Raw genomic sequence first — 15,275 nt, forward strand, 5'->3', positions numbered from 1 at the left:
AGTACCTAACATGTAGTAAAAGCTCAGAAAATATTAGCGGTCAGTGTCAGAACTAGGTACAGATTCTCAAAACAATCCTGACATTGTGGGTGCCATTATGCCCAGTTTAGAGGTGAAGAAACTGAGGCTCGGGGAGGTGAGTCTGGTTAACGTAGGGAAGGAGCACAGTTAGTGCTGGCTCCGTAGTCTGTGCGAGGAGAGACTCTATTTTCATAATTTTCATAACACTGAGAGCCTAATGCACTCACTCTTCTTGGCACCTCCCCACACTCTGTGTCATGGCAAGAGCATGGGATTAGACCAGCCGTGGGCAAACTACGGCCCGTGGGCTGGATTTGGCCCGTTTGAAATGAATAAAACTAAAAAACTAAAAAAAAAGACCGTACCCTTTTATGTAATGATGTTTACTTTGAATTTATATTAGTTCACACAAACACTCCACCCATGCTTTTGTTCCGGCCCTCCGGTCCAGTTTAAGAACCCATTGTGGCCCTCGAGTCAAAAAGTTTGCCCACCCCTGGATTAGATAGAACTGAGCTGGAATTCAGGCTTGGCCACCCGTGAGTGGATAATTCCTGAGCAAGTTACTCATCCTCTCTCTCATGCTCATATTTCACTTCTGGGGCTTCAGTGTTTTGTTTTTTTTAATTAAGTGAGATTACAGTTGTCGGGTCTATATGCATAGTTCTTAGCATATAGTATCACCTCAAGATTGTTAGGTAACAGCAGTGTCAGAATGAGAAGCCCATCTTTTCTTCCTTTTTTTGTCTTCTCCTACCACTGATGCAAACTCTCCCTCCTAGAGAAGGTGAACCCCTGGGATTCAGACACTCATGGCCACATGAGGGCTCACCCACATCCTGCCTGGGAAGTGGGGAGCTGCCTGGTGGATAGGAGATGGGGAGGTGATGGCGCACAGCAAAGCCACCGCTCAGCTCCACTGACCTCGCCCTCTGCCTCTCTGAGTCCCCGCCGCCTCTGTTGCCTCCTTTACCCAATGAACTGTCCTGCAATTAATCAAGTCTTCAGGGAGAGAAGCCAGTCACACAGAAGCATACCACCATGGGTTCCAGAGAACTAAGGAACTCTCTAGAACTCCTGAGAAAGAGAGAAGGTGACTGTGCTTTAGAGGAAAATTGTTACTATCCTTTGAGGGTTAGGATATTTTCTTTGTAGGGAGTGTTCCTGGTGCCTTCTAAGTAAAAAGGAAGTAGAAAGGACCTCTTCCATAGGCGCACAGAGCAGAGAAAGACCATGGCAGCTCTGGGCAGCAGCAGTTTCCATGCTCAGACTATGCATTGTGTCTCTGTTGTTAGAAAGAAAAGGTCTTTGGACATCACTCTGTAGCCATGACCTTGTGATCTTCATCTTGGTACTAAAAAGGCCAAAAGACAAAGTAGGCAGAGTAGCTGGGGTTGTCCTTGGCATGAACACAAGGCCCAGGGTTGCCCGTGTGCTGGGTCCGGGAGCAGTCGGCCAGGCACTGCCCAGCGGAGCTGGCTTTTCATGCTAGCTCCGATGGCATCACCTGTCACTGGTCATGTGACCCAGGCCAGCCCCTTCTCAAAGCTGATGTTTGGCTTTCTGTAAAGTAAGGGTTGCACTAGAACTCTTTTCGAAATCTGGCATCGGCATAACACAGTCACCGTTTTGTCACTGAACATGATCCCATGCCCTGTTAACATTTCTAATTCAGTGAGCTCACTTATAAACATTTACCCATGAACATTTAGGGTAGGAGTCCCTGTAAAGATGATAGATGAAACAAAGTCTCATATTTTGCTCCCTCTGGAAAAATCTACTAAAAAGGAAAAGTGAAGGGAGTTTTGTAAAAGGAAGGCAGATATCATATGGAAAAATGCTAACTGATTTAGCAGACCCAGGAAGAGTGATTCATAAGCCAGCAGCGGGGAAAGCTGACGTCTCATCTAACCTACAGCAAAGATTTCCCCCAAGTTACAGGAAATGGTGGTAGCAGGGCCCCTGGAGGTGGGGGTGACGAAGAGGAGCTCAAACGGGGAGGATCAGTGGCAAGTGTGTGTAAGAAGCAGCCTGTCTGGGCAGCTGAGTCATGGGTGGGGGCGGGGGGCGGGGGGTATTCTACAAAGAGGATACAGCACAGGGCGTCAGGACTAGGCAGCATTAGGCGCAGTGGAGGGCAGCAACACCCTGCTCCAAACAAGGTTTCAATCAAAGTCTGCGTCTTAGAAGCCAAGGCCTCTGGCACTTTCCTTCCCCTCAGCTCCCAGGCTCTCAGCCTTCAGGCAAGAGATCAGAGGAGTCTTGTCTGCAGAATCCAAGCGGCCCCAGAAGAAAGCCTGGTATATATGTGGGTATTTGCGTCGCTCCAACTAACCATCCCAGCCAGATCACCCTGCAGAGAAGCTCCTGGACCACAAGGTCTACTCAGCCAGAGCTGTAACCAGCCTGCGAGTCCCCCACACTGAAATGTGAGCATCCCACCACGGGTTCCAGAGAACTAAGGAAACAACTCCACCGTGAAAGAGAGTCCAAAACAGGCAGACGGAAGAGCAGCAACTTGCAGGAAACAGAGACTCTGTGAGGCAAAGCAAACTTTTGAAACCAGCAGAGAGAATTTTGTAAGAGGAGAAGAGGCAATCATGAATAGGGGAAAGATAACATAAAAGACAGCTAAAAGGAATCTCTGATCCTCCCCCCTTCCCCCAGATTGCTTTTATCTTTTGGGGGAATGAAAAGTTGTACAAGAAATGGGAATTTGTTTACAACTTGGATAGGAATGACATTTACATATCAAAATATTTTAAGAATTGTGTAAGAGGAGAAAAGGCAATCATGAATAGGGAAAAGATACCATAAAAGACAGCTAAAAGGAATCTCTGATTCTCCCCCCTTCCCCCAGATTGCTTTTATCTTTTGGGGGAATGAAAAGTTGTACAAGAAATGGGAATTTGTTTACAACTTGGATAGGAATGACATTTACATATCAAAATATTTTAAACACAAAATATCAATCCAACAGAAATTACCTTATACTATAACTTTATAGGAGGAAGGAGACATGGAAAGAATATAGGTGTCTAATGGGGCTGAGTGGGGGAGCAGCAAGGGTTAAATCCTTGTCTTTTATGGCAGAGGCTTAATAGATAACGCCAAAAAGTGAACAAATTTGTTTAAAGAAGAGGCAATACATAGTTTTGGCCACATGACCATAAGTACCAAAGTAACAACTACATATGCCAAAAGAAATAAAGATCGTCCTCTGGTAGGGGGACATGAGGGACTGGTGTTTTTGTTTTAAATATTTTTATTGATTTCATAAAGGAAGGGTGAGGGAGAGAGAGATAGAAACATCAATGGTGAGAGAGAATCATTGATCTGCTGCCTTCTGCACGCCCCACACTGGGGATGGAGCCCACAACCCAGGCATGTGCCCTGGCTGGGAATTGAACCATGACCTCCTGGTTCATAAGTCGATGCTCAACCACAGAGCCACACTAGCCTGGCTGGGTTTTCTTGTTTTTGTTGTTCTTTTTTGTTTTTGTTTTTTTAATGATGAACATCAGACAGTGTTTCTAAACTATACACATTTCTAACACTGATTTAAAAAAATTAACATTACCACCATTAAGTAGCCAGCATCACTTGTGTAAAAGTGGAATTTTCAAATGATTAAGAATATCATCTTATGTAGTTAGATAGTGAGCACATTTCAAAGTTTTATTTATTAAACTGGGGGAAAAGCTGACCAAAGAAATAGTTCAAAAGTGTTTAGGATTCTTGAAGTTGGGGAGAGGAGATGCTTATATTGAGTTGGGCTCAGATATAAAACCCATAAAATTTTTACAGACCAATAGAGCTATAAACTTTAGCAAACTAGAAAATATCACACTTTATCACTGTTCTAGAAGTGAGCCTCTGGCTTTACGGAGCTCTAATATTTCTGCATGCTACTCAGTTGTGGATGCTGAAACAAAATTACATTTTCCAAGAGAGTAAGAGGACTCCCCCAGTTGGGCTTCTCAGAAATACGCTATTAAAAATTTAAGAAATTCTTATTTTGCTTTATTTTCAGGTTTGGAGTCTTTTCCTCAACACTTGCTATATATAGACACAATACAACAATGTTATTAGGTTCTAAGAAGATGCTGTTGTCTGTCAGCTCTGATCTGAGGCCTCCCCTGGTTGTTTTGTTTTGCATGAACAGACAGGTGTTAAAGACATATTAGCACCAAAGGGGTTCTTTTCTACTTGGTATCATCAAAAGGGATGAAAGAAAAATGAAAATAGGGGACACCTTTTACAGAATTAGATTCAATGTTGTGAAATTCTGTGTCTGTATATTATTTCCTAAAATCCTCTCATATATGGTATGCTCTATTATTATTCTGGAAATACTCTGGGAAATAAATAATTTTGAATTGCATTCTACAAAGTCTGAGGGCTGGCACAGGGCCCAGGGTGGGCCAAGAAGACGGGGGTTGTCCCCCCAGTCACCCACCCTTCTTTCAGTTTCCTCCCTCTCACCCTTCTTTGTTTTTCCTTCCTTCCTTTAAAAGTATACCCGGCCCCCTTAATCCCCTAACTCCCCTGCTCCCTTCCCCCTGGTAACCACCATACTGTTGTCTGTGAGTTTCAGTTTTCTATCTCACAGAGGAGTGAAATCATATGGTTCTTAGCTTTTCCTGACTGACTTATGTCATCCCTCTTTTTACTGTTATGTATTGGGCTTATGGGTAAGATTAAAGAAAGGACCCCAGGTTCCTTCCAGATATCACACACAGCCTATAATTATTAAAAGAAAAAAAAACAACAACTCCGCTACAATTTGCAGTGTGTTTAGGTTGGCTGGATTGATTTCTTTGCCAGGGCCATAATGGGAAGACTGACTTTGTCATTTCAATTACAAGCCACCGTTTAGTTCGAGCCCGGAAGACACTTCCGCAGAGATTCCTCCACTTGCCTGGCAGCGGAGCAATTAACAGTGGGTGATTTGTGGCTGCATTTTTGCTGCTTAGCACAGGTTTATCATCTTGAAAGTTTTCCATTTGCATATACGCTATACGTTCTTTGGGCGACATCTCGATATTATCCAGAGCTTAGATTATGCATTGCCTTTTACTGCACGTGCTGCTGCGTGCTGGGAATCTGCAAGCTTGGCCGGAAAGCAGCTGAAGACCAAGGGGGATAGGAGTTGCAGCTGCCACTTACTGAGGACCTACTATGTGTCCACCCTGGGCAGCGAGGGCTTGACCTGCATTCCTTTACTCATTCTTCAAACCAGCACTTCAGGCTTCTATTGTTTGTCACAGAAACTGAAATGTAGGGAAGAAAAGTAATTTGTCCTAGGTCACCAGCTCAAATTAGCAGTATTGGGATTCAAAGTCAAGTCTGTCAGATCCCAGAACACTCCGCCGCACCGCCTCTCCTATTGGGACCTAAAGTGAAAGGAAATAAATTGGACGGTTTCCCACTTTTGAATACCAAACTTCCTGAGCAGTCTAATTGCTGCTCTTTGCATGAAGAAACGGCTACTTAAAAGAAGCAGGAGAAAGGGGTTTTATTATCTCTATTGGTAAAGGAAGAGAGAGAGATAATCCGGGGCGGGGGGTGGGGGGCATCAAATGGAAACCATTATATGAATTGGCAGTGGGCTCAGATTGATGAAATTGCAAAGAAATGCAGAGAGGACAAGGAAGTAATGATTTGCTAAAAGGGAAAGACAAGATACTGAAGGTAATAATACTTCAAGCTGGAGGGTAGGGCTGTCCATCTAAAAGGGAAAGACAAGATCAGAAGTTACTGTAGGTAATAATACTTCAAGCTGGAGGGTAGGGCTGTCCATCCTCACAGGTGCAAAGTGGCTGATGAGGCCCCAAGGTAGTAACCAGAGACCTGTGCTCCTGTTCCTGTCCACCTGGGTGAGTGTGGGCAAGGAGCAGGCTCTGCAGCCAGAAATGCTGGGTTTGAATCTTTTTCCTTTGACTTTTTAGCTGGGTGACACTGGAGAAGTTACTTAACCTCTCTGGGCTTCAGTCTTCTCATCTAAACAATGAAGATCATAATATTTCCTGTCTTATTGTGGAATGAGGTCTTATTTAGTAGGGTGCCGGGTATTTAGTAAGCTTTCAAAACATGTTAAACATTTTTATTACCATGAGCATTACATTTATAGCATATAAAATATTGGAGATTGAAAGTCAGAAAAGAGGCTTGAGGACATAAAGGATAGAAGGAAGTCATAGGAGAGTCTCACCTGTAGCCTAGAATTAAAAGTAGATGTTCTCTCCCCTGCCCTTGAGTGTCAGGAGGAAACCGTGATATGGGGAAAGGGCTGGATGGGGACATGGCTCAAATCCAACAAGAGACTGGCATCTGATGGATCATGAGCACTTGTTTCTGTAAAATTATGCTTGGGTGGAAGCTCTGGTGGCAGAGGTCCTACTGGGGAGCTCCCTAGGACTGGAGAGTGGGGATTAGTGCAGAAGGAGTGAGGGTGGGGGGAAGGGGAAGAAAGAGAGAGAGAGAGAGAGAGAGAGTCTGATGGATCATGAGCACTTGTTTCTGTAAAATATATGCTTGGGTGGAAGCTCTGGTGGCAGAGGTTCTATTGGGGAGCTCCCTAGGACTGTAGAGTGGGGATTAGTGCAGAAGGAGAGAGAGAGAGAGAGAGAGAGAGAGAGAGAGAGAGAGAGAGAGAAAGGGAGGAATCTCTGGGCTACTCATCTTTGGAGTCATTGAAAGCCTGCTGGGAAGGAAGGAGGGTTTTTTAATAAGCACATCTTTGTTCTTTTTCTTACTACAAATCTATCTATTTTCCTTTCATGGGTTCTATTAAGAGACAAACCACACTTAAATGGAAAGCAGCCACATTTCATAAGGTGCTTATGAAGAAGTATATGGGGCCATCCACCTTTCAGCCACCATTTATTCAGCCCTTTCTTCTGTCAGGCTCTGCCAAGGTCCTGGAGACACAGGCTGCCTCCAAACCCCAGCTGTCTCCGGAGCTCCACAGTGTGTCGTGTCATGGTGCTCAGCCATCAGAATGCGCTGCATAGAATTCATGAATTACTGATGCCCAGGCTCTATCTTGGACCCACAGATTCTCCTGCCATGGAACGAGGCGTGTTCATTTTCCCAGAACTGCCATGCTATTTTCATGTTCACATCAACCTTGAAAGGCTGGTGGGAAACCCGTATACATTTTGTAGATAAAAGACTTGAGGCTCAGAGAAGTAAGTGATAAGCGAGGTCACATGATGCAAGTGCTGAGTTGTGTCCAGACCCAGAGATGCTGAATTTAAAATCCCAGGGCCTCACCACTTGGCCATGACCACCCTCCCAGCTATGCATGGATGATTCTCTGTGCAGGAGCTTAGAATGTGCAAAATGTACAAAACCCTCGCCTACCACAGCAAATGCTCAAAAAGTATCGACAAGTCCTACTGGAGGCTCAGAGACTTATATTTAAAGTGGGCAGAACCCCATAAATGTCACAACCTGGCTCACCATGATTACCCTAAAGTAGATCATTTAGCTTCTACTGCACAAGCACCCCATGCTTACAGTTTCCATCACAAACCCCAGTCCCGGGCTCCTTAGTCCCGGGCTCCTCCATTTGTCCTTCTGGCCTAGGGAGATAGTGGTGCCCTGCTGTTGCCAATCTCTAGGTTATCTTGTGTCTCAACTTCTTCATCACCTGTATAACCACTGCCCTGCATTACATTCTGTCCTTATTCCAGGTTAGATCCCGACTGTCACACAGGTGAAGAAACCAAGGTGCAGAGAAGTAACGCAGCCCATGTAGCACAAGAATTCTTGACCCAGTTAGTATTCTAAATCAAAAGTTTCTGATTCCAGAGCTTAAGCTCTTAATTACTGACTTAAATTTAAGATGGTTAGTGGAATTCCTGGTGCCCAGTGCCTGGTGGTGATGGTGATGGAGATATGATAAGGACAGTGATGATGATGATGATGATGATGGTGGTGGTGATAAGGCTGGTGGTGATGGTGCTAATGCTGCTGCTGGTGGTGATCTTGGTGATCACCATGTCTGACTGCTATTGCATATCCTTTGGAAGAGGTGTGCAGACACAATGTCCTGGTTGTCACACAGATGTCTCTGACTGTGTTACAGGCCTTCACCTACCACCACATCCAAGAGATCATGGTCCAGCTGCTTCGCACGGTGAACCGGATGGTCATCACGATGGGGCGGGATCACCAACTGATTGTGAGTATATCCTTCCTCTTGTCAAACGTTTTCCACTGTTCATGGTCAGGGAATGGATTTTCTGGAACACCAGATCATGTTGAACACCAAGCGCCGACCACTGTTTTGTTTTGAAGTGCAAGGGTCAGATGATTGTTTTCCTATCTGAGCTGGGAGAACATGTGAGTTAAATCAAGTTGCTGAAATAAAATAAGACTTGGGACTCGTCTACCGAGTTGAGTGTGGCAGTGGGGAGGGAATGTCACTGGCGAAGAGGGAGAAGTGAGAGAAGCTCTTTGTGAGCAGGCCGAGCAGAGCGCTCCACGCTCACGTTCACCGGGAACTTTACTTCTGGCCTAGAGTCAAGCAGGGCCCAGTCTCCGGGTCCCATGAGCTTGGTTTTCTAAGTGGCTTCCTTGTGTGTTAACTCTTCCCTTGGATGTTGGTTAATTCAAGGTCGCTGCTAAGTTTGGGTTATTCTTCTGCACAAACACTGTGTTCCATGAATCAGGAGATTCCTGCCCCATAGTCTGATTGCTCTTTCTCTCCAGACACAGAGCCCATCTCTAACCTTTGCCCATCGTGCTCTAAGCCAAGGGCCAAAAACTAATGCTTACAGGGACCAGTCATGAAAAGAAATACGTCACTCTCTTGCTCAAACTCACCAGTGCTTTCCCATCTCACTCAGAAGGACATCTAAACCGTCACTGGGGCCTGAAATGCCCTCGCCCCCTCACTCATTCCTTTACGTGTTCCTCCCACGTATAAGCATTATTCCATTTGCCATTTCCTTGGCTTGGCCCATCTGTCCCTCAAGTCTGAGGGCTGGTTACGTCATGTTAATCAGATTTTGGCTCAGTGTCACCTACTCAGAGAGGCTTCCCTGCTGACTGCTCTGTCTATAGTACCTGCCACCTCTCTCCATCCTCTTTCAATCTCTACACCTTACTCTTCTTTAAGTTGCTTAGTACTTATCACCTGAAAAAAATACATATATATACCTTTATTTATTTGGTTATTGTCGGGCTCTCCTGGTGAAAATATAGGCTCTAGGAATGTAAGTAATTTTGTCTGATTTGTACATTCGTATCTCCAGACCCTGCAACAGTGCCTGGCATGTAGTGGGTGCCCAATAAATACTTGTTGAATGACTGAGTGAATGAATGCATCGTGCTCAGCCAAGGGCCAAAAACTAATGCTTACAGGGACCAGTCATGAAAAGAAATACGCCACTCTCTTACTCAAACTCACCAGTGCTTTCCCATCTCACTCAGAGGGACATCTAAACCGTCACTGGGGCCTAAAATGCCCTCGCCCCCTCGCTCATACCTTTGCGTGTTCCTCCCACATATAAAGCATTATTCCATTTGCCATTTCTTTGGCTTGGCCCATCTGTCCCTCAAGTATGAGGGCTGGTTACATCATGTTAATCAGAGTTTGGCTCAGTGTCATCTACTCAGAGAGGCTTCCCTGCTGACTGCTCTGTCTATAGTACCTGCCACCTCTCTCCATCCTCTTTCAATCTCTACACCTTACTCTTCTTTAAGTTGCTTAGTACTTATCACCTGAAAAAAATACATATATATACCTTTATTTATTTGGTTATTGTCGGGCTCTCCTGGTGAAAATATAGGCTCTAGGAATGTAAGTAATTTTGTCTGATTTGTACATTCGTATCTCCAGACCCTGCAACAGTGCCTGGCATGTAGTGGGTGCCCAGTAAATACTTGTTGAATGACTGAGTGAATGAATGAGCATTCCAGGCAGGGACCTCAATGTTTAAAGAGGACAAGTGCCACTCAGCTCTGATGAAACCATGTGGGATTGGGTCCTATAATTTCCAGAGCTCCCAACATCTCAAGAGAAGCTGAAAATCTATAAACTTTATGTGAAATGTCCTGATACTTAAGTGTTGACAGATAATTAAAAGTGGATGCTGATCATGGATAGACTATGGTCTTGCTTCATGGACATACACCATTAGGTGCTGAGTGTTATTCTAACATTAGATGGACAAGGACTTACACTAGAAGCAATAGAGTGTAACAATCTTCTTTATACCCATCTGTTCTGTCCACTCATGTCGAAGCATGTGTACTTAGTATATATTAATGCACAGTTCAGGGCGTGGGGACACCAGAGAAAGGGCCAGCAGTGCCAGGCACCCCTGCCTTCCTGGGGCAGAGAGCCACATGAATTGGCCTCTGTCATTTGTCTCACTTACCATCCTTTCACCGTAGCAGTATCACCATTTCTTTTTCAGCTACAAGCTTCCATATCTGTGGTTCCCATAGCACACCTTAGATAAGCATCTTATGAGTCCTCTAATCTTTATTCCTTTTCTTTGGAGCCAGACCTAAAGGTGACCATCAACCCACTTAGTTTATTTCATACATCACAGGGTCTTCACACTCTCTCCTTCACAAGTGATTCTTTAAAATAGTGCCTGGATCATAGCCCTAGCCGGTTTTGCTCAGTGGATAGAGCGTCAGACTGCAGACCAAAGGGTCCTAGGTTCAATTCCTGTCAGAGGCATGTACCTTGGTTGCAGGCTCTTCCCCAGCCCGGGGCCCTGCTGGGAGCATGTGGGAGGCAACCAATCAATGTGTTTCTCTCACATTGATATTTCTCTCTGTCTTTCTCTCTCTCTTCCACTCTCTTTAAAAATCAATAGAAAAATATCCTCAGGTTTAAAAACAAAACAAAACAGAAAACAGTGCCTGGATCATAGAAGGCACCAAATAATGGGGTCTATTATTTTTATGGTGTACAATGCTTTTCTCTGTCTCTTTGTATTAACAACACAGGCAGGTGGCCACCGCCTGGCCCTCATTTGCTACAGCCAGTTCTCTGAGCTTTTTATCTGATGCTCTGCCCTGGTCGCTCACCCTTCCTACACACACTTCTCACTGCTGCCCCGTTCAGCTTTGCCAGGACACTGCCCTACTCTCAAATATTCAGTGGCTCCCCACTGTCAACCAAATTAAGACATAAATGCATTAGTCTGCCCCTTCTCCACTCTGTCATCTGGCAGCAACCAAGTTTTTCATTTTCATTTCTTTTTCTCCATCTAAATTGGCTGTCTGGATACTGCCCAAACATGCCTGGCACATTCGCTCTCATGCTGCTTTCTTTGTCTGGAATGCCTTTATGTGCCGTTTCTCTCTGTTGAAACCCTCCCTAGTCTTCCAGGTCCAGCATAAATGTGTTCTCTTATGAAGCTGCCCCAAATATCTCACCAACCCATTTGAGACATCCTCCGCCCCTTCTTCTAAATCATACAGCTCTCTCTCTTCCTTTTTTTTTTTTTAGAAAAAAAAAGTTTCATTGAAGTATAATTTACAGACTTGAAAATTGAATGATTAGTCTTAGTAAATATATGCAGTTGTGCAATCATCATTATAATTCAGTTTAGAACACTTCCTCCATCCCCCAAAGTTCCATTTGCAGTCACTTCCCATCCACTCCTAGTCTCCATCCCCAGCCCTAAGCAACCATTTATCTACTGCCTGGCTCTTTTGATTTGCCTTTTCTGGAAATTTCACATATGTCTTTTGTGTCTGGACTTTTTTTTTCTTGGAATAGTATTTTGAGGTTCATTTATGTTTTAGGATGTGCAACTACTTAATTCCTTTTTATTGCTGAATAGCAGTACATTGTATGAAAATACCACGTTTCGTTTATCCAGTTACTACTTGATAGACATTCGAATTACTTCCAACTTTTAGCTATTGTGTATAGTGCTGCTATGAACATTCACACACAGATTTTGTATGAACATATTTTAATTTCTCTTGGGTAGAAATCTAGGAGCGGAATAGTTGGGAGATGTGGAAAGTGTATGTCTAACTTTGTAAGAAAATGCCAAACTTTTCCATAGTGCCTGTACCATTTTACATTCCTACCAGCAATGTTTGAGGGTTCTAGATTATTTAAATGACCCACATTATCTATATATCTACATTTAGTATTGTCAGTCCTTGGGATTATAACAATTCTAGTGGATGTATAATGATTCTGGTTGTGTCTGGTTGTGGTTTAAATTTGCATTTCCATGATGACTTATGATTTTGAGCATGTTTCCACGTTCGTTCTCTCTCTCTCTCTCTCTCTCTCTCTCTCTCTCTCTCTCTGTCTCTTTTGAGTCACTTTAATCTGTGAACTTGCCCTACTTGGCTCCTCTCTCATACCTGAGACTTTGGAGGCCTGGCTCTATCCATACAATGGGATAATAATAGACCTTTTTTTATAGAGTTGCTGTGAGAATTAAATGAGATGATACGCAAGAAACATCTGCACAGGTGTTTTCTTTATACACAATATTCATTTATTTATCCATTTAGTATTTTGTGAGAACTTCTTATGTACTCAGCACAGAGCCTCAGAAGTGAGTTAACTATGATCTGTGACCTCAAGAAAACCATGACCTCCCCCAGTGAAAAGTCTCTCAAGTGTCTCAAATTCACTCAGTTTATGACTCTCCCTCCCATTCACCTGCCACTGCTAATCACCCACTAAGTGCTGCTGTTTTCAGCACCTCTGGCCCCAGTCTCTCCCCAACTGGTCTCCCATTGACTCTCAGAGCCCCTGTCGCTCTCAGTCATTGGACCATTGTACTTGGTCCATTGCAAGGAGATTTTCTGGTTTTGTGATTCATGCCCCTACATTCTGCGGATCTGCGGACTGGCCAGGGGCATGTTTTACTCCTTTTAATCCTTAATACCCAGCAGGGTGCCTGGCATACGGTAGGTATTCAGGTATTCATTGTTCAAGCTATGAATGAGTGAACTACTCCCCCAAACGCTGTGCTATAGCAGACCTTCATGATTTTCTATGTGCTTTTCCCATAGTTCAGACCCTTTTTCCTCCTTCAACAAATGCTTTTTCTAAATGTGGAGAGCAGCCCACTTCTCAGGCAGGGGCAGCAGTGTAAGGAGCCTCCTGCTCAGACTTGCCCTGCCCCCTGGGCTGATTCCGGGAACCTTGCAGAGGTTCGGAGCTGAAGCTGAGTCATTAGTCTCAATGACCCTTGAGTTTTCTGGTGTAATTACAATGCTGAGAGTGCTGAGCGAGGAGAACTCAGATGGGCAGCAAGCACACCTCACTAGGAGGAGGGATGTCCTGATCCAGGAGGAAGAAATAAACAGGCTTTTCTTAAGATGTAGCTTCATGTTCACAAAAATGAGCATACCCTGCAATTCTTAGAATAGAACTCTCTCCTCCAAATTAAAGAAAATGATGTGGGAAAGTAATTACTCAGAGGTCAAGGGTCCCTGTCTTAGCACTGAAAGCCCCAATTTAACTTCAAATTGGAATTTGACAAGGAGGAGAGATCCCCATTCCAACCGCCACTTTTAATTTTCCAGATATGATTTTTATTGGTTACCTTCCATTGCCTGGGAATATTAAACAACCAATATTTATGGCAAACACCCGATATGTCTAGTACTTCTGAAATCCCAACGAGGCCTTGATCAGGCATGGGGTGGCTGGTTTCTCTCATGTCATTATGGGATTAAATAGTGACATTTTTTTCTTCTTATTTATGGAAGTGGGAACATTGCTATGAAAGGTGTTGGCTATTAAACATACAGGAATCATAGGGCTAGGATGATTGCTTCTTGCACAGAGCACATTGTAATTATCGTTTGCTGGAAATAACCATTTCTGCTTTGTTCTGTAGATTGCCTGCCTGAACAATGAGGTGTTTATGGTGACAAATGAGCAAAAGGAAATTTTGCAAAACAGAAAGCAAAAGACTTTTACATGGCTGCTGCCCTATCTTCCTCTCTCTGCCAGAATCTAATCTATTACTTATGTAAGCAAAGAGTTTGACTTCGGTGCTGAGAAAGGCAGCATGGGTTGGTAGAAGGATATTTTGGATAAGGGAGCATAGGAGAGTCTCCACACTCATTCGGCAGAGGGTTGGCTCTGTGACATGCTGATTTCACAGCTCTAGACCTTGACTTCTGAGCAATGGACTCTGTCATTGTTGAGATGTTTTTCACACGACTAAGTTTCTTGACTTGGCCAATGCCCATTCTTTTTCCCTATCTCCCAAGCTTCTGAGTTGGGGACAGAAAATAGATGCTGCTTCATGTACTAACTCTGGCGGATTGGTATTAACTGCCTATCGTACTGCATTGAGAAAGATTCAGAGGCTGCATTTTGACTCAGTGGGAAGGAGTGCTGAATTGATTAGTGATGTCTGTCATGAGCATAAGATTGGAGAAACACGAGGTATGCACGACACTTGCACAATTATGTACAGACTGAAACCACTGGTGTTTTTCTGGTCCAGTCCAAAAGGCCTTTTATAACCGATATTCTCTTCCACATAGTCTTGGTTCCTTTAAGGAGGCTGTGATTTAAGAGCAGAAGATACTGGGAAAAAACACACACAATAATCAGAGAGTTTACAGTTTGCCAGGGAATGGTTTCTATTTACCACAGGTCATATTTTATCAAATGTAAGATGCACCCTGACTTTATGTGCCCAAAGAAAGTGAACATGCTGCCAATGAAACTGACACAGTGATTTATTACTGCGTTGATTGCGAACTTACAAAATACAAAATATGTTAAAATACAAAAAGGAAGTTTGACTGAAAATCCCTACCATGTGATTGAGCACATCTTTGAACCCTCTCAGGTAATTGTCATCATCTCTTATTATTCAGGAGAATAGACGTGAACCCTAGGGTGTGCGTGGTGCTGTTCCATAGGTCCTGGAGCAGTGTGAGGAAACATGCCCGGCTTGTTTGTGCGGGTGGCAGTCTCAGGGAACCCCTCCTGACCAAGGCTCCTCACTGCTGGCTGCTCTGGATAAGCCTGTCCCCTGCCTCTGAACTCCCTGGTGCTGGGGACAGACAACCACATTGAGAGAATCCACCAGGGAAGGTAAACATTGCCAGAAGGTCTTGGAAGGGAAATGGTCTGGTAATTTTGTTGGAATTGGGGATCTAGCTTTTATTTCGGGTAGTTAAAATAAGCCTCTGGGTGATATATTTTAGGCCCAATTACCCTTGTTTTCACAGAGAGTCTACTGAGTGATTAAATAAAGGTAAATACACTTGGCATCATG

General features: G+C 44.0%; 1 protein-coding gene across 1 annotated transcript in view; it reads left to right on the forward strand.

Moving 5' to 3' along the window:
* DOCK2 (dedicator of cytokinesis 2) overlaps positions 1-15,275 on the forward strand; it is a 361,206-nt gene that overhangs the window by 151,259 nt on the left and 194,672 nt on the right. The window contains exon 27 of the mRNA XM_014534868.1: positions 8,117-8,212. Within this exon, the coding sequence (XP_014390354.1) occupies positions 8,117-8,212 (96 nt within the window). The remainder of the gene's footprint in view (positions 1-8,116; positions 8,213-15,275) is intronic.

The sequence above is a fragment of the Myotis brandtii genome, unplaced genomic scaffold, assembly GCF_000412655.1.
Source record: "Myotis brandtii unplaced genomic scaffold, ASM41265v1 scaffold1338, whole genome shotgun sequence".
Taxonomy (NCBI): domain Eukaryota; kingdom Metazoa; phylum Chordata; class Mammalia; order Chiroptera; family Vespertilionidae; genus Myotis; species Myotis brandtii.